Raw genomic sequence first — 18,819 nt, 5'->3', positions numbered from 1 at the left:
ACCATATCAAAAAGCAGTTACAGAATGTAAACACATCAAATGGCTACTGCTGAACAGATTTTTGGCCATAATTCAAAAATTGGGTTTGATCTAATGAAAATATTAAAACTACCATAATTTCATACACACAGTTCACACAAAAAGCAAATTTTCTTCCTGTAATGATGATCAAATACCACAAAATCAGAGCTAATGGACAATCCGCTTGGATCCCCTCAGTTATGACACACAGACATGGATGGATTATGAGACAATGAGCCCCTAGGCGCAGACATGTAAAAGGTCCCCACGGCTCTGACAGAGGAGCGAGACCCCCACACTGAAAGAGCCCCAAAGCACTGTAAACAAGATGGCCTTGTTATCTTAAATAACATGACGTACTTCTTTGTCTGTCACTTTGTGGTCGTTTTTCTATCTCATTGTGGTTTTTTGAGTCTCTTTGTGGTCTTTTTTTGTTGTTTTGCAGTGGTTTTGCATCTTCTTGTAGTCATTTTGTGTCTGTGGTCTATTTTCAGTCACAAAGAACTGAGTGGACCCGAGAAGACATCTACTTTGACATCTACAGAGACACCACTACAACAAACTTCAACGGTCAAGAAACACAAGCAGTCAAATGTCTTTGGAATGGTTGTGTGTTGTGTTGTATAGATACTGTACTGAATGATCAATTGTATGTTGTAATAAGAAGCTGCTGAAAATGTATCTTGTACAAACGCATATTTTGACCCCGATAAGTACATAACTTAAAAAAGCAGAGCTACTGTCAAAACAAGGACAGCCTGTCATATCTGTCCCCTTTAACCTCTCACAGTAAATTCATCACACAAAAACAAACAAAAACAGACATTAAACAGCTGACAACTCGAAACGTTAACTTTAGTTTATTCACACACTGTTTTTTACATCTGAAAATCTGCATATTCTGTACATTCAGTAGTTAATGGTGTGGAAGACTTACAGCCATTTGATAGCCACATAAGACATGTATGAAGTGTTTCCCTGACTGTGACAACCAAAGTCTGCTGAAGAACTGATTGGAGAAGGCAGTCAATGTATGACAGACTTATTCACACACAATACAAAATGGCTGCTGCAAAATGGCGTATCAAATCCAGATTCAGGTACAAAAAGATGAACAGCATGGGACATGAAACAGAACTGAAATGTGGTGGGGAATATTCTGGCACTATGAACTGTGAATAACCTTTAGTGTTTATTTTCACTGAGGTTTTGAAATACTGCATTATAAAAATGATTAGTGAGTCAAAAGGGATGGAGCTGCATTCAGAATTTTAGTATTCAGAATGAATTATCAAAAGAATTAGTAGTAATACTCTAATCAACTGGATTAAAGAAAACAGTAAAACTACTTCTAGACATACATCAAAAATCCTGGCCATTTGCAGAATTAAAAAACTCACTTAAATTAGTGAAACTAAATGCCAAATTAAACAAACACTCCCGAGTTTGTTATAGTTCCATTTCAGCTGCTGCCTCTTTCGGTGGATATAGCTGACAAAAGCTTGTCATTTGGAAGACTGAGGGCCACTGGGCTGAACCTGTGCACCAAAAGAGACACTCTAGCCTCCAAAAACCTAATTCAGATGATCCTAATCAAAATCTAATTTTACTTTAAAGAGGTCTCAAATGGCTGACAAAGTAGTAAGTAAGTATAACCTTCCAAATCTGTGTTTGTAATGTCTTATCCAACCTGCTAACAACTGGTAACCAACTGGACCGTAACACCTGGCAGAGCAAAGTGTCACTAAATACACTACTAGACTGTACATTTAAACAACTACAGCATCCACGCAGCATTCAGTGAATTAAGGCCCCTATAAACTGAGTGATAACAGTGATGTTACAGGTTTGTTGTATTGTGTGTCGGCCTAATAAATGGTTGCAATCTCAGATATCAATTTTGAGGCACGTCAGAGTGTGCAATGTAAATTAAAACTATATATGCAAGCACAGATATGTCATTCACTCATGTTTTCAAGATACAGATCCGGGTCTGCAGCTTGAATTATAGCACTAGAACTGAAAAACAAATAGAAAAAAGTGCTTCTTAGAGAGTTATGTTGGAAAGTGTATTCTGGGTCATTTCATGCTATAGTCTGATTGGTTGGTATGACAAAGCAGAGGTCACCTTGAGAGAATTTGGAACTCTGTCCTGAATCAGCTGTCAGTCAACATGTCTTACAGTGAACTCTAGGACGACTGTAATGGTTTAAAGGTATTCTGTGGAGTTTTTGGCCTCTAGTAGCACTATGGAGCAGTTTCTTTTCTGAGTGGGTCCCATTTTTTTATATCTTGTGCACACATGGAAGTGCAAAGGGGTGATACCATAGACAGTCCAGCCAGGGGTTTTACACAATTCCACTGATCAACAAGTGGCAGTAATGCTAAAGATGCACAGCCAACAAAGGCAAAGAGAAGTGTTGACTAGTAAACATGGATATAAATAACACGTTTCAACAATCAGCTGTGCAAATATTCTGTATGGAAGGAAATGCACTCGGCACATTTAGACCTAAAGGATACACACAATGTGTTTTGATGAGTGATACTAAATGTTAACATAACCTTTGTTTGTTTTAAAGGAAACTCCACAGGGCACCTTTAATGGCCAAAAGATTTCACATTTCCCTAACACCTGGCAAATTTTGTTGGAACATCTTCCAGGACACGCAGTGTAAAAGCGGCCGTAAGGAACACAGAAGACACACTGAATGTGTCCTTTACATTCAGGGAAAGAAGGTTGCATTTGGAGTAGCCGTTGAAATAGACAGGCCCTGTCGATCTGTGACACTGAATTCAGTTTTGAAAGGCAGACTGATGGATGCAGCCCCTGACATGGGACATGGGAGTGTATCTTTAATGTTTCAGTTTTAGTAATTCATAAAAAGAAAAATCTCTTCAATGCAACTCCCCTCAACTCCACACTCACTTTACATTTTTCTATATTAACCCACTCACTGCCTGTTTGTCGTCTTGTTTTAAACAAATTCAATTTTTAATCAAACTTCTCTCAGTTTACCTGCATGGAGCACACAGTTTGCATTTTGCATTGCAAATATGTGCACTTTTCACAAAATGTCCTGATACAAGGCTACAGACAAACATGCAAATTTAAATATGAAAATGACTCTGACATATTAATGCAGGTGAACATTGTTAGAATGGATTTATGAATACAACATTTTAGGAAAACCAACTTTAGGTGCCACATAAATTCACTACATTTTTAACACATGCAGAGACAGAGAAAAAAAAATCCTGTGGCATGGGCATTACTGAAACCCCAAATCCTACATTTTACTCTAAGTTGTCAAAATGAAAAATTCACAGTATAATCTCCACAACAGAGTTACCTGCAAGAGATGATGAATTTTATGAAAGCACCCAACATTTCTGCCAAAAAAATAAAAGAACACTTGATTCCAAATTATTCTTGTACAACAGAGTATTTGAACTTAGACACACAAAAAAGAAATACTTGAGTCACACCAAACAGATCACAATACTTTCCAAACTTTTAATACATTAAGAATACCAGAGATCATTGCTTAAATAAATTCTAAAAAAAATATCTGTTGTACATGTAACATATTTACATTGACTGTAGCTTCTAGTGATTGTGTGTCAGTGTCATCTAAAACAGACCTTATTCATGATTCAATGAACGACTGCTTTAAAGAGCAAATTCGGTGCTTTCAGAACAGAATTCTATCACAGTGCACTCACTCTAAACTCAAATGTAATACATATAGTGTAGAAATGGATAAAGCAATTTGACTGATGCACAATGCTTCCACTGTTCAACTGATGGTATCGAAATTATCGAAGCATTACACTGAAGTTAATTTAAACTGAATGTTATAGTCTTGCTTGTGTCATAATGAAACGAAAATGGATTTGTGCATATCAGGTATTATTCTTGAAAGACGCACACCTTGATTTTGTTACAGCACCCGGCGTCAGCAGTAAACCTCAAAATCTCCTCTCGACAGCAGAGAGCTTGGAGCACTTCTTGTAGCATGATAGTTAGCCTGAATTGTCATTTTACTTCTTTGATTCAGCCTGATGTGACATGTCAGGCTGAATGAGTTACACAAAGCAACACTTGTTTTCTCTTTCTACACAGCCAGCAGAAGACAGATGATGTCCACACGGCTTACTTCACCTTCAAAATTCTGACTGGTCAACTGTTTCAGAAATAGGTGTCAATTGGCACAATAGGAGTCCTATTTGTGTAACAAGTAATTGAAAAGACTGAAGTTGCGGGGGATTATTTGGGATACAGACTCACTACTGGGTAATAAGACAAAATCAGGGATTGTACAGTGTACAGGTTTTTAAAGCTATCATTATCCAAGTAGCTCAATATTATATGATTTTGAGTCACAGAGCAAATTGTCATCACTGCAGCAATTTCAGTTTAGCTTCCTATATGTAGCATGGTTATTTTAAAAAAAAAAAGAAAGAAAGAAAAAAAAGATGTGCATGGGTGAGTGGGAGTTAAAATATATTCATTGGCAAGTACGCACTTGATGAAAATCTGACCTAGCAAGGATAACATCATACACATTTTTACAGTAACAGCATAAATGGTAATAATGCTAGCTGCACTCAAATGAGGTTTTCTTTTTCACACAAAAACCATAACCGTTCCATTTTTATTTTTCAGCAACTGTTCCACCTGTAAAAAGGCTGAAATGGAGAACAGGAGCAGAAAATTCTATTTTTAATGTGTTGAACTGGATGAACAAACTGGACTTACTATCCTTCAGCATGTACAGAATAGACCATTGAACATTTCTTCCAGACAAGGAGCATAGTGATTGCATAGTCTTTATAAATGATAGCAGAGTTTTTAGTCACTCATGCCTCTTCTTATTGTTGCTGCCTTCACACATTATCAAACTTGTGTTTTAAATAGTCTTTCATAACCTTTGCAATTGGTAGATCCTCCAAGAATTTCAGGCTTTGAAGGCCAATGCAGTGGCGGATTTTTATTCGACACAAATCTTGTAGAGTCCGAGGTTGTCCTGAAAGAGAAACAGAAACATTTATTACGCCATGGAATAACATCTGATAGGGAGCTCACTACTACAGCCTGACAGACACATTGGCAACAGCACAGGAAATGAGTGGCAGATAGCCCACTGAATAACTGGGTTTAACATGTATTCAGTGTAAGTGAGGAAGATGATTTCAGCAAGTGAATGATCAATGGTCCTATCATTTTCTCTCTTGAGAGTATAATACTGACAGCCTCTATAGAACACAAGCCTCCTTGTGTTCTGTTGTTGAATTAGTTTGCTAGTTTGCCCCAAAGCTAGTTAATGTGATATACAGTATATACTCATTCCTCTTAACTAATACAATGGTAAATATATTCACGACTCACATTTCTGTATGTGTTAGTACAGCTACAGTTGGTGTATTATTATGTCAAAAGTTTAAAGCTGAGGCACAGTGTCTTTTCAAGTAGCGATAAACTACAACCACATCCCAAACCACATCGAGAAAATGATCACCAGCTCTTTCAAAGAAGGAGGCTGCGATTCCAGACCACCAGCTTCACATCAGAATGGCAGTCTGTGGGGAAGCGGATTGTAGCAGGATGTACCATCTTCCCCATCTTGTTTTTCGTGGGAAGGAACCTGATCATTACATCAGCTTGAAAACGAACCACTGGATTAAAAACCACCTCAGGAGTTCAACAGCCAACAATTAGGGGATTCTTGGACAATTTGATCATCACTACATCAACAATTGTCCAAGCAAAATGGGTTCCCAGCACAGCTTGACCAAAAGGCCACTTGGGCCAGTATGGCTTTCAAGCCCAGGAAAATCAAGGAGTCTGGTGATCAGAAAGTGGAAAACGACCAACAGATTCAGGCTGCTTGTTCAAAGGGAAGTAATTAATTGATTAATTGAGGAAAACTTGTTTAAGTACCTGGGAAAGTGGTAGGACAGCATCCTCTCAGACAAGAACAACGTCCAGCACCAAAAAACAAACAGAGGAATGGTTGAGAAATATCCAGAAGTGTGGCTTGCTGGGAAAGTTCAAGGCATAACTTATCTAACGTGGCCTGGTACCATGATTGTTATGGCTTGCTATTGTTCTTATTTCTCATAAAAGGACGAAATGCAAATAAAACAGTAAAATAACACCTCTGGCTGCTCAGCAAAGTCCTCTGTGAGCACTCTTCCTATTCATGTGTAAATGAGACGGAGTGGTGAAACTAACTGCGTAGTTACACCGGTCAATAGCTCAGCAACCCATTGGTCTATTTTGATGATCAACCCCTCAATCAACCAGTCAGAGTCAAGAGATTTCGAGGGGCAGCGCCCAATTCACCATAGTAACACCAATGACGATCCAGAAGGAAGTAACCCCAGAGATAGTATATTGCATGAAGAATGCTCCCTCCACTCTAGAAACCCCCTCCTCTTTATGTAAATAACCAGGACCTTCGTGATTGATCTCAAACGAACACAGAGTCATAGGGGGAGACATTAACAGTGTTTTGTCTAGCTGTAATATAACTTTTGACCACAAAACAGCAAATGTAAGACATACTTTATGATTTGGCAAAGTTTTTTTTTTTTTTTTTTTTTCTGCTTTTTTTTTTTTTAAACCAAAAAAACAACAGACACGGCTCCTCTTTTTGGCACAAGTTTTTCTGTGTCATCATGTTCTTTCAATGTCTATCCCATCCATCTTCACCGTAATGTAACACCAGAGTGCTACACTTTACCCTCACCACGCCCTGCACCATGCGTGTTTAGAAGCGCAACATTCAAAACACCTTCATATCATAACAAGAATATATACCGGTATTTGGTGTGAACTGGTATACCGCCCAGCCCTAAGAAGTGGGCAGCCAACACCACCACACAACAGGCATGCTGTGCAGCGTGAGTGTTCTCTTGGTAATAATAATAATTTGAAATCCTTGCACTGGAAGACAAAGCTTCTGGACCTCTCATTTCCAGCAGTGGGCAAAGGCGAATCAAAGGCAGCAAAGCATCATTGTTGAGGCAGAAGTAAGGAAACTGAAGGAGGAAGGGAGGAGAGCCAGAGCTTTCAAGCTGGGGTCTCAAGGAGCCTAGACAAGGAGGGACCTCCCTAAAAGAAACCTCACATGGACCAACCTATGGAAGGTAGAACCATTCCCCATATCTTTGCTGATAAAGAAAAGTCTACAACACTCACTTCACCCCACTGAACCAGCACAGGTGGGGGATGAGTGAGGGCCCCCATCCGGTTGGAGAGGAACCATGGCACACATCCTGTCGAGTTGCAAGATGTCCCTTACCTGAGGAATAACAGATAGCACCACGACAAAGTACTTGAGTTTTGCTGACATCTTTGAGCACGAATGACTGAAGAAACACCAGGCCAAAGGAAAATCACTGCACCATCAGGTTTGTCAAAGAAGGAGAGAAACCCTCAGCCCAAAACCAAAGCCAAACCTATCCCACTGCAGTCAGCCAATGGATGGGAGATGAGAGTTGACCTGGGGAGAAAGCTTCATTTCCCCAAAGTTGTCCTATGCACCACTCTGAGGCCACATGTCGTAATCTGATCGTAAGGTAAGGAAGGAACATCATTATAGTGGAGTTGACTGTTGGGCGACACGTTACAAATGTTCCAACCAGTGTCGGCCCAACAGCCGGCGGTTGGTGATATATTTGTGCAGGTGTGGTGCTCCTGCATTTTAGTACTCATCGATTACTCCCAAAAAGTAACTGACTAGTCGCTGAATGGCAGAAGATGTATCATATTTTTTTCACCAAATAATGATCAGTTCTCATCAAAAAAGGTCTCAAATACAAACAGTAAAGGGTTAACAAATGTAAGATGGACTACCCTGGTGGTAGGTGAAATAACGATGGACGATTAACCTACAAAGATGCACAATGTCAACTTGTAATTTTGATAGTGGACTAGTTTGCTAAGCTTAACATAACTTTATACGGAGCTACGAATGTGTATCTTTCATGGTTGTAGAAGTAACTGCATTTATGCATGGCATACACACTGAGCCCAGAAAAAAACAGAAACACCTGTACAATGTTAAGCAGTACAGCAGACCTGCTATAAAAAAAAATCTTTGAAATGTTGAGGTTTTGTTGAGAATATAACTTGCTTCTGTGTTGATTCAGTTCTACAAACCACACATTTTGTACTCTGTGCTGTTATATTCAACGGCTTTTGTGTCTAGTGAGTTTCCATACTCTAAAAAAAACCCAAAAACATTAAAGGGCCATGTGTCGGATTAAAAAAATAATAATAAAAATTCTGACTTTGGCACCTTGTGGTTGTAGTATGATAGTATCAAGGCACTATGTCACTGACTGCCATCTGAATTCCCCAATGCTGTACATCCATTATGGAGCTTAAATTGTTCCTCTTTCAGCTGTACAAATTTCCAACAGCGTTCCAAAGGCATTACTCAGTTCTCAAAATCACTCCATATCTATTCTGTTATCTGCTGTATGCAAAGAGTTGGAGGAAGTGATGTATGCGGGTGTTATCAGTCTGATGTAGGTAAAGTGACTCCTCTGTCACGGACACTTCTTTTCCTTCACCACCAAAACACATATAAGCTGAGATATCATAACAAAACTCAGTTGGCCAGCTCCAAGAGCTCCCATGACGCTTCAAAGAAATATCAATCAAAGGCCTGTATCATTCCATTCACCTTCACTCCACTGAGTCTCAGCAGCGGATATCTCAAAACATCTACCTTCTACAGTACCTGCACGCTTCAATGGCAGCACAACTAAGTCGGAAAATACTGTATACATTTTTTTGATTAAACTGCTCCATGTAGAAACAGCAAATTATCAGAAAATATAGTGTATGTATAGGAAGTGTTTTATGACTGAATGAGACCAAAACCCAAGCAGCATGTTGGCCACAAAAACCACAGCCGAGATAGCTAATATTATCACTTTACGACAGCAGGAAGTTAACAAAATATAACATCATGGGTTTTTCTGTTATGTCAAAATTCAATTCAATTCATTCAATTCAATATTCCTTTATTAGTCCTGTGAGGGGAAATTCCAAAAGAAAACAGGAAAAGAGAAGAAAAACTCCTAAGAGTCTAAAGAGCTGCTGTAACAGGCTGCCGCTCGTACGGCGCCACCAAAAAACTTGAGGAGCTGCTCAGGAGGTGATACGAAGTAGGAATGCCATGATCACGCTTTTTGCTGCCGATATCAGTTGCGGATTGTCTATGAGCCATATCGGCCAATACACAGCTTTTTTTTTTTTTGTTATATGCAGCTGGCATACTAGTGTCATGGGTCAGTTTGACTGCTTTGTAATGTATTAGGTTCTCCACAGGGTGGCATTGTAACCACTACTATAAATGCTGTGTGACTGTCCAGTATGAAACAAAGAACAACAAAAAGTCAATCTTGTTAGTTTCTTTTTCTGTCAACAACATGCTGTTACTTAATCCGTTCAATCAACAGAGCAGTACAAAGAATTCCCACGGAGCAATGCAACAAGTAGCCTCAAGTAAGTCTAGAAGGACAAGTGAAATATGCAGTGTTATCTCTCTCCTCCTCATCTTGTGCAGGCAATCAGTGTGTGGGTGTGTGGTGTGTGAGACAGGCAAGAGGACGCCACTTGTTTCAGGAGTGGGAATTCAGTTGTAGTGAGGCATTTGCAAAACAGAGTACCAACAGAGTACCTGGAAACTTAAAAAAACATGTGGGAAAGCTGAGTAGTCACTGTTTCATTAGTTGCTGATAACTTCACCACCCATTGCAATCGCTGACTACTCGGCATTAATCCCAAAATCTCACTGCCATCTTTTTGCTGAATATTGGCCGATAACGATCAGTGTCCGGTTGATCTGGGCATCCCTACTACTAACTACAACTACAACAAACACAACAACACAGCCAAACAGGGCAGGGAAAAAGATTAAACAAAATCTTTGGTCTGTGTACAAACCTGTATCTCAAATTCATGGAAACATGTTAGTAAAGAAGCATATTTGAATCTAAATCAGTGAAAGCTCAAGAAAGAACCTCACAACAAAGCCTCACAAGGCTTTCAAAGGCTCAAGTTCTGACAGGCCCAGGTTAAGGGTTGTACAGACTGGACAGACAAAGGGCAAAGAGCTATAAGATATCCTGCATAACATTTCTATTATCTAAGTTTCTCTGTTCAGTACTTAGCCACAAAATGACAATTATGTAACTAATACAATCATTTTACACCAACCAAGTCATCACTAAACCCCTGACAAGTAGCATTATGCCTTTTTTAAATGATATATTTTGAAGATCACAAATCCAGCTTGGATGTGAACAATGACAGTGGTATCATATAGCATGTGACAGTTCTCTGAGTGGAGTATGTCTAAGCTTTTGGTTTTGCTTCAAGTTGGAATGTTTGTATGAGGACAGTCCAAAAGAACTGGGTGCTTGTCATTCTGTGTGGGACGAGCCTTTCATGCCATATGAATTAATCCAGGAGGTAGAGCTGTAATCAATAACCCAGCAGATATGTGATCTGGCTGAGGGTTTGCAGTTTCTGAAAGGGCTTGTCTGAATCAGTGCACAGCTCTTTGATATCAAAGTTCAGGGGGTAGGGGAGGAATGCAGCCATTGTTCCTTCTAAATCATAATGCTTCAGGTAATGTGCTCTCCTGTTCCTCCAACCTGGGATTGTTCTGTGACTGAACACTGGTCATTATAACCTTGTGTTGGCAAGCAGCCCTCTTTTACTCCATTCAATCTCTCAACTTTGAGTGTTGTTTTTTTTTTTTTAAACTTAGCTTGGAATCTTCTTCTACACTACACCCCATATAAGAGATTTCTTGTCACGGTTAAGAGCATTAACTTTCCCCTGTACCACACTGAAATACTGTGATCCATCCAAATCCAACTGAAGTAAAACAAGCCAGTAGTCAGCTTGTGATGATTCTATTTATTTTTATTCTTGCTTTCTCTATCAACTGAATTGTATCGATTTCTTCAACTATCAGATATTTTAAAAACATTGTGAAACTGTATAAATGAAAGCTTGGCACTGGCCCACCAGTGGCCATGTAACCCATAGCAGTAGTCAAAGTATCAGTCAGCCAGGAGAGATGTGAATAAATGGATATACCAAAAATGTTGACTGCGACACTGAATAATTCAATACACTGAATTTCAGATTCAACGAAAATCTATCAATTTAAGAATTTAAGAGCAAAAGACAGCTAGTCAAACAAACAAAAATGTATTGTAGAAATTTACTTTCTGACTAATTTAATGAAAACTTTATATCTGAAGTAATTCAGCATGCAATAACACTAGACATTTGCTGGTTTTCATTGGTTTTATCAAGTATATCTAATACCTCGGGGTTGGTCATATAAAATTTATTATTCTGATGAATTATTATTATTATTATTGTTATTACCACTACCACCACCATCTTTGTCAATTACTCAATTTAACGGTGTAGTGTGTAGGATTTAGTGGCATCTGGCAGTAAAGTTGCAAATGAATATCCCGTACCTCACCCTCCCCCACAGTGGCCAAAAAAAATGTGAAAGGTGGCTACTGTAGAAACATGGCGGCGCAACATGGTGGACTCTATGTACAAGGACCTGCTCCCTCTGTTGATATAAAGAGCTCATTCTAAATCAATTAATTATACACCGATTGAAACAATGTCTGCCAATATATCTCCCTAAATCCTACATATGGGACATTTAAATAATCAGTTATTTCATATAACTAGTTGTTGCATTTTGGACCGTCCTCACACATACAGTGTTAACAGATACCTATATGTAATGCTGTAGGACATGCTTGCATGACAAGTAGTGTGTTGGTGACACTCACTGGTGACCTCCTGTAGGAAATCCAGACAGGGCCGGCTGATCCCAGACATGCTAACAGATACAGCTACCGGTGTCTGGCCCTCGTAGTTTCTGGTGTTGGTGTCAGCCCCGTACGTGTAGAGCATCTGAGCGCACAACACATCATCCCTGAGGGCTGACAGGTGCAGGGGGGTCTGGCCGTCTTCAAGACGTCCGAGATTAGTGTCCGCTCCTCTCTGCAGGAACATGCGGCAGTATGAGTGATTGCCTTTGATGACAGCATATCGCAGCAGGAAGCCATTCTGAATGTCAATGTTGGCGCTGTGGTCCAGGAGGATCCGTACACAGCTGGAGCGCTCACGGATGATAGCCAACTGCAGTGGTGTGGTCCCTTTGTCACTCAGCGGGTCCACCTCGGCCCTGAACTCGAGGAGGAGGCGTACAAACGAGTCTCGACCGTAGTGGGCAGCCACGTGCAGTGGCGTCCAGCCATCATTGCTTTTTGCATTTATAATGTCACTGCGGAACTCGGATTCCAGCATCAGTCGGGCAATGCGTGCTCTGCCATGCATAGCAGCATAGTGAAGTGCTGTGAAGCCACCAATAAAGTCCTTCACTGTGGGGTCAGCTGCACAGAGGAGAGTAGAAAAAGTGGAAATGAGAGGAAAGTCAAATACAGCAGAAAATGTGCTTCAGGCTGTGGCTGACATCACCTGTGATCTGAGTTGAAACATTTACACATTATGACACGGCAACAACAGATCCCCTTAATGCAAAACTTTGAAACCTTCTTCAGCTGTTCATATCAATGTTAACATCTGAACAACTCTCACACTGTCGTATCAACAGTTGTTTTCCAGGACATTTCATAGAATTTTTCTTTTGACGGACATTCACTCTAAGAGGAACGGTTCATCTATGCTCACAATGGCAGCAAGAGAGTGTTCCAGAAAAGTGGAGAGACAGAAAGATTTCCAACCAAAACAACTTTATTAAGTGATGTTTGTGCTGTACCTAAGAAGCCAAAGAATGAATGAATTCATCTTGATGGTTTACTTAGAGGACCATTTGTCTGACCTCACATAGCAAGATAAAATTGAGGCATTCTGTTCAGTTACTTAGATAACTATTAAGTTAACTTCAAGGCATGAGCACACAAATTGAGACATACCTAAAGCAACAGGAAACTTGTAACATTGCAACAGAACAGGTGTTATTGGTGTCGGTGCACCTATGCCACTGGCTGCTAGAAATGCAGTCAATAACTGTTTCTTTAATTTGTCATCTTTACTCATTGCATCACATGCACAGGCTGTGTTCACATTAGATTTTCCAATAAAATAAAGTCAATAATGACGTTTATTGTGTTTCCTTTTTATTTGGAAAAGTATCGAAAGTATCAAAAAGTATCGAAATACATTTTGGTACCGGTATCGATACCAAAATGTTGGTATCGTGACAACACTAGTTCACAACATATCAGAGTCACAGTAATTACATGTTTTCGAGCATTCATGTCATCACTCAGGGTGTTATTATGGGTGGGAAACTTTTTCTGAAAGTTCTGATATATCCAGTTTAGCACTTAACACCTAAAAGACAAACACAGCATGGATGCCTCTTGTCATGTTGTTCAAGGAAATCGATGCCAAATTTACTGGCAATCATATTATCGATGAACGGTATTGTTAACCCTCACATGAGCAACGCTGCAAACTAATAATAAATACAAGGACTAGTGTGAATATTTTAAGTGACAATGACAGACCACTGAGATGTCACTGCCAACCTCTGATGTGCTGTACAATGCAAAGACTGTTAAAGCAGAATCCTGCCCATTTGACTGCACTTCACCATAAACTTTACAAGCACTGTTTTCTGTAAGACGAGGAAATGGATATTTGTATGCAGGGAAAATTTCAGCCAGGACTCAATAAAAAAATAACAGTGATTTGAATGCAACATGATGGCTCTATTGTTGGAAATCTGGAGCTCAGCAACAGTTGAGTTGTTCAAAATCATTTGTGAATTTTTAGGTATGCTGTATTGTTACCCTCACATACTGCATGTTAATAGTTGTAGCAGCTTCAGCCATGTTCATGGACCACATCTAACAGAAACATCTTTAAAAAGGTTATTCTCGATCACATTTTCTGCAGATGTAAAGCAGTTGTGAGTGTTTTAAGGGATCTAACTGCTGTATGTCACTATAATTTTCCTGCCAGATGAAAACCGTGTTTCTGTCCTATTCTGTATGTTTTGAGAGATGAATGAAAGGCTCTCCTCCTGTAAAATAGTGCCCTCTAGTGTTTGGACAGAAAAACCTCTCACGGCAAAACACTAACAACCAAATGAAACCTGACAGCCAAGACAAAAAAAAAGAAAAAAGGATGAAGCCTCTGACCTCCGTGCTCCAGAAAGACTCGAACACATCTCTCTTTTCCTTTGGCAGCAGAGAAGTGGAGCAGTGTCCAGCCATTGGCATCGCGGATCTTGGGTGAGTATCCTTGCTCCAGCATTCTTCTGACAGTGCAGACATCCCCTGCTGCCACTGCAGCCTGGATCTGCAGCTCCTCATGAAGCTCAGGGTTCCTTCTGCAGTGATGGTTCAGCATCCTGTCACGTTTCAGAGAGGGAATGTTCATTTGTGTCTGTCTCTCAACTGAAGTTTTTGACTCACCTGCCGGGGGCCGACGGTCTGCTGGCTATGATATGCAAATGTTCTGCCACCAAAAATAAGTTCCATGTTTCACATATTGTACACTGAACATTGTCTAATACACACCTGGAAGACAGGTACTATGGAGAATAAAGCCCTGCAAAAGACGGCAGTGAACTCCCACACATTGTCATCAGTCAGTCTACTACAGGCTGAGTCAGCGAATCAAAAAAGAAATTGAGTCCCAAATCTGACATTGATACTTATAAAGACATTTGAATTAAAAAAAAATAAATCAGCTAACGAAACATCAGCCAAACATCATTTTTACTATCAACACCTGGTTTGGATGAGGATCCTTTTTATTTCCTTCTTGAAGAGTTGTGACTAACGATTGCCAAAGCCAAGGATTCATATTGGAGCAGATGCAGATCTGGACACATTTGAATGGATCAGTAGGAGCCAAAAAAAAAAAAAAAAACTTATGAAAATATAAAACTGCCGCAGCAATAACAGTAGCAGCTGCTCATTTTTAGCCAGCGCTGACTTTCACTTTCACCAATTAAATGAGAAAAATAACCCACAGCAGGTCATATCAACTGTCATTCTTGATGACAGCCTAAATTAAAGTTGGTTGTTTTCTGGTTAAAGTACTCTCTTCAGTCAATGTCTGTGCTTTGATCTGAGAGGGAAGAAGCTCCAGTCAGTATCACCACTGTTAAACTTCGCCACTGTAATGACCACTTAGCATCTAACTAGCTCACCTGTGGTTTCAAACAAATTCAGCTAAAACCTGTACTAAAGTGCAGGCCAAGGGCTGCAGTTAAACGAGGATGGGCTCAGCTGAACAGCAGCTAAACTGAAGTAACCTTATAAGCTCTAATGCTGCATGTTCGTTATTCACAGAAAAGGGTCATTATGGTAATTGGCTTCAGCTTTTATTTTTCTGATTTTCCACTGTAGCTGATAATATTACTAAGTCCTAAAACATTTTTTAGAAATATGGAACAATCTTCAGTTTGCTTTATCATTTAGTCTAGTCGCACTTTTGATCATAGCAATAAGTGTATTGATTCTTGATTTTAAAACAAACATAAATAATATTGCTGAACAACAATAACTCCTCACAATCTGCTGCAGTTTCAGCATCCTGTCAAATATATTGGCTTGCATTGTAGCTGAAATGTGAACTGGTACATCTATGATTCTTTTTCCCTTGTGATTTACAGCCTCAACTGACTGCACAGATCTGGTGACACCTGCAGACAGACCTCGTGTCTGCAGACACTCGTCTCGTGCTGCTGCAGTTTTCATACGGGGCTGTTTGTTGGATAACCTGTGAACCTCTTTCTGGAGTCAAAATTGAAAAGAGGCAGACGTGACACCTTATGAATGTCATTACACAGTTAAATCAGTTTGACACTATGCAAGTGTGGCTTCATGAGAGCACACACGGTCACACACACATTAATGAATTATTTAACATACTTAAGCTGCTACAATCTGTCCTTATAATGAACTCTATGATATTAAAGTTAAAGAGGTGTGCAGAAGGTTTAAGTTAAACCTCTAATTCAGTGATCTCTAATGGAAATAAGCTGATCTGTGCAGCACATAGCTGCACTTACACTAAAGGACAAATTATACTCATGTAGTGTCGCACTCGTCATCTACCCATGTCCACAAAGGTCTGCCTGTTGAATGCTGACCATCCACAAGATTTAAAGTTTTATCACCGTATGGACTTTACACAACACATCCACCTATGCAGGGTCGTGTATCATTCAGGCCCCAAACCAAACAGGAGGCGCAGTGCACACCACAGACCCTGAGATCACATGACTTCATCCCAGACAACACAGCTTTCAGCCTGACTTAAACCACATCTAATGTCACGCAAAAGACATCTCGTATATGAGAGTATGATTAAAAAAAAAAAAAAGCAAAACTGACCTTTTGACAAGCTGAAGAGACGTGCTTCTCTTAGTCATATCGGAGCTGCACCTGTAAATATACAGCTGCACTGTCAGGAAGGCTGAGAGGACGCTCTGTCTTCAATAGCTGTTCCTGCAACACACAAAACCATGTCACTGTTTGGAAGAAGAAGTGAGCTGTAAACACCAAAATGATCAAATAAGAACCTGTCATTTGGTATACCCAATTTAACCTGACAGAATATTATGACTTTATTATGGATATATTAACACTAATATTAATGCTAATGACAACATCAACAACTTTAAAAGACGTGAATGCTGCAAATGCACAACATGCTAATAGAAGAACTCAGCTTTAAAGTGAGGTTAACTCCTCATTGTTGGAACCAAATGATTAAAACGCTGCAACAAGACAGAAACTCTGCAACACATGGTCACATTAAACAGCACAGTTTTAGTTGATTAGCTTAACCGGCTGATGAGAAAAGAAAAACAATGGACAATAGAATGCCTTTATTTGCTAACATAACCAACAACACAAAGCACGCACAAGTAAACAACGATAACGGTATCTAACAAAAACCGACGGAGCCCAACAAGCAGATGAAGACAACAGAAACACATGTATGACAGGTCATGAAAGCCAGATTCATGTTGGACAAACCCCTTGATTTGAGGCTGGATTTATCCCAGGATCTTAGCTAACGCTGGTTAGCCGGCAAGCTAACAAACTCAGTAGCGATAGCTCGCTAGCTTGTGTTGACTTTTTGGACTTGCAGAGTTATGTACACATAAACCCCAACAGAGAGAGTGAATCGACATTAAAGTTGATTCTACAGATTTATTGACAAACACAACAGCTTTGATATTAGAAAACAAAGACTTACTTGACAGACACTGAGCCGATGTTCAACTTAGCCAATCAGCTTCCAGACGTGAAGAACTGGAGTTGTCAAAGCTGCATGTTTCTGCTCATTTCAAATCAAATCCAACACTAAACTGCAACTGCTGTCTATTAAAAGTTCCCTAAATGTCCGTCTCAGCATTGTTGAGCATCATTTTGCTGCTGAACAATCAGCTTTAACAACAAAGTCTCTCTGTGAGCACATCAGTTTGACCCCGACAGCAAAAACAATTAGGCTTCCGCTTCTAATCCTTCATAATAAAAGCATCATTTCCTCACAAATACACTACATTACAGAACTAATTTGGAAAGTCGGAAAAACAAAACAAAAAAACTATGAATAAGAAAGCAGCTTTCAATGGAAGACATTTTATTTAGCCTTTTGAATATTAACTTTTGGAGAATTAAACAATCGTTAACAAAAACAAGTTAAGAATGCATGGCGGAAATGGAAATTTGGTTTCAACCCAGAATTATTGGGAGTATGTCCACACAAAATAGTCTGTTAAAGGATTTGGATGGAAAACAACTAAGAAAGGAGAAGAGTACAGATTAGGTGACATACAGTCCAGTACAGCAGTTCTTACAATCATTTCCCCATGGATGGTTACAGAAGCCAATACATATACAGGTATTATAAAGAGAAGAGTGTCTCAGAGGAGAAACTTGATAATATCAGTTACTGAGTTCAAGGACACATTAAGAAGAGCATTTATGATTATAGTTGTCAGTGAGTAATGCAGGCTAAACCAATCAAAGCAGTGATTTGGACAGATTCAGTTGCTGCAAGCCACAGTTTCAAATGAACACAAACAGGGAGAGATGATCTTTTGACTGAAATTCATATGATCTTATTTGAGCCGCAGCAGCAGCTAGAATCAGATACACATTTCTGTTACCAGCACATGTGGTAGAAGGAAACTGAGTGGCTGTTAACCTGACAAAAAGAACATTAAAGCAAATTGACAGTGATGTTTCAGGAATTGTCAAATTTTGAAAAACTCATCACCCCATTAAGGATAATGAAAACTTGGAAATAAAGGATAAAGACCATAAAGGAATAAAAGCACCCTCAGAATGAATTGATATAGAGGTAGGCATCAGAAAGAAGGTGTTTTTTATTTTTTATCTTTTTTAGGCCATATTGATATTGAGGACACAATTGTATATTATGAAAAAGAAAGTCAAGAACATGCTGATGTGCTGATAGATTATAAAAAAAATCAATATGATGAGACAGACATAAGGCTAAGAGGTAGGGAAGGCTTTATTTTTGGATCTTTATGAAACGGGCTTAATATCCAGAATACAGTACGAACTCTAAAGAAAATAATGATACATGCTATACAGTGTCATCCAGGAGATGGCAGCACACACATTGTGCTTCTTCTTCTTTGAGGTTTAAGGGAAATTGGGGCCTAATCAGTTCCAGGCAAAAAAAAAAAAAATGAATCTCCACATTTT

At 39.4% G+C, this 18,819-nt stretch overlaps 1 protein-coding gene across 1 annotated transcript; it reads right to left on the bottom strand.

The window, feature by feature from the left end:
• Window positions 1–865: 865 nt before the first annotated feature.
• asb7 (ankyrin repeat and SOCS box containing 7) lies at window positions 866–17,588 on the bottom strand. Its single transcript, XM_076730574.1, has 5 exons — window positions 17,339–17,588; window positions 16,468–16,581; window positions 14,260–14,471; window positions 11,878–12,483; window positions 866–5,051 (listed from the first exon to the last, which is right to left on the bottom strand). Exons 2-5 carry the CDS (start codon window positions 16,503–16,505, stop codon window positions 4,912–4,914), a joined length of 996 nt encoding a protein of 331 aa, XP_076586689.1. The 5' UTR covers window positions 16,506–16,581; window positions 17,339–17,588; the 3' UTR covers window positions 866–4,911.
• Window positions 17,589–18,819: the final 1,231 nt, after the last annotated feature.

The sequence above is a fragment of the Chaetodon auriga genome, chromosome 1 (assembly GCF_051107435.1).
Source record: "Chaetodon auriga isolate fChaAug3 chromosome 1, fChaAug3.hap1, whole genome shotgun sequence".
NCBI lineage: Eukaryota > Metazoa > Chordata > Actinopteri > Chaetodontiformes > Chaetodontidae > Chaetodon > Chaetodon auriga.
Note: the sequence above shows the minus strand (reverse complement) of the source record. Positions and strands in the feature narration are given on the sequence as shown.

Bases quoted from the DNA above. Each gene is read 5' to 3' on its own strand.
- asb7 (XM_076730574.1), bottom strand. From the start codon at position 16,505: ATGACTAAGAGAAGCACGTCTCTTCAGCTTGTCAAAAG. The intron at 14,472-16,467 runs GTCAGTTTTGCT...GAAACGTGACAG, and splicing joins TCTCTTCAGCTTGTCAAAAG to GATGCTGAACCATCACTGCA. The intron at 5,052-11,877 runs GTGAGTGTCACC...TTTCTCTTTCAG, and splicing joins TTTCCTACAGGAGGTCACCA to GACAACCTCGGACTCTACAA.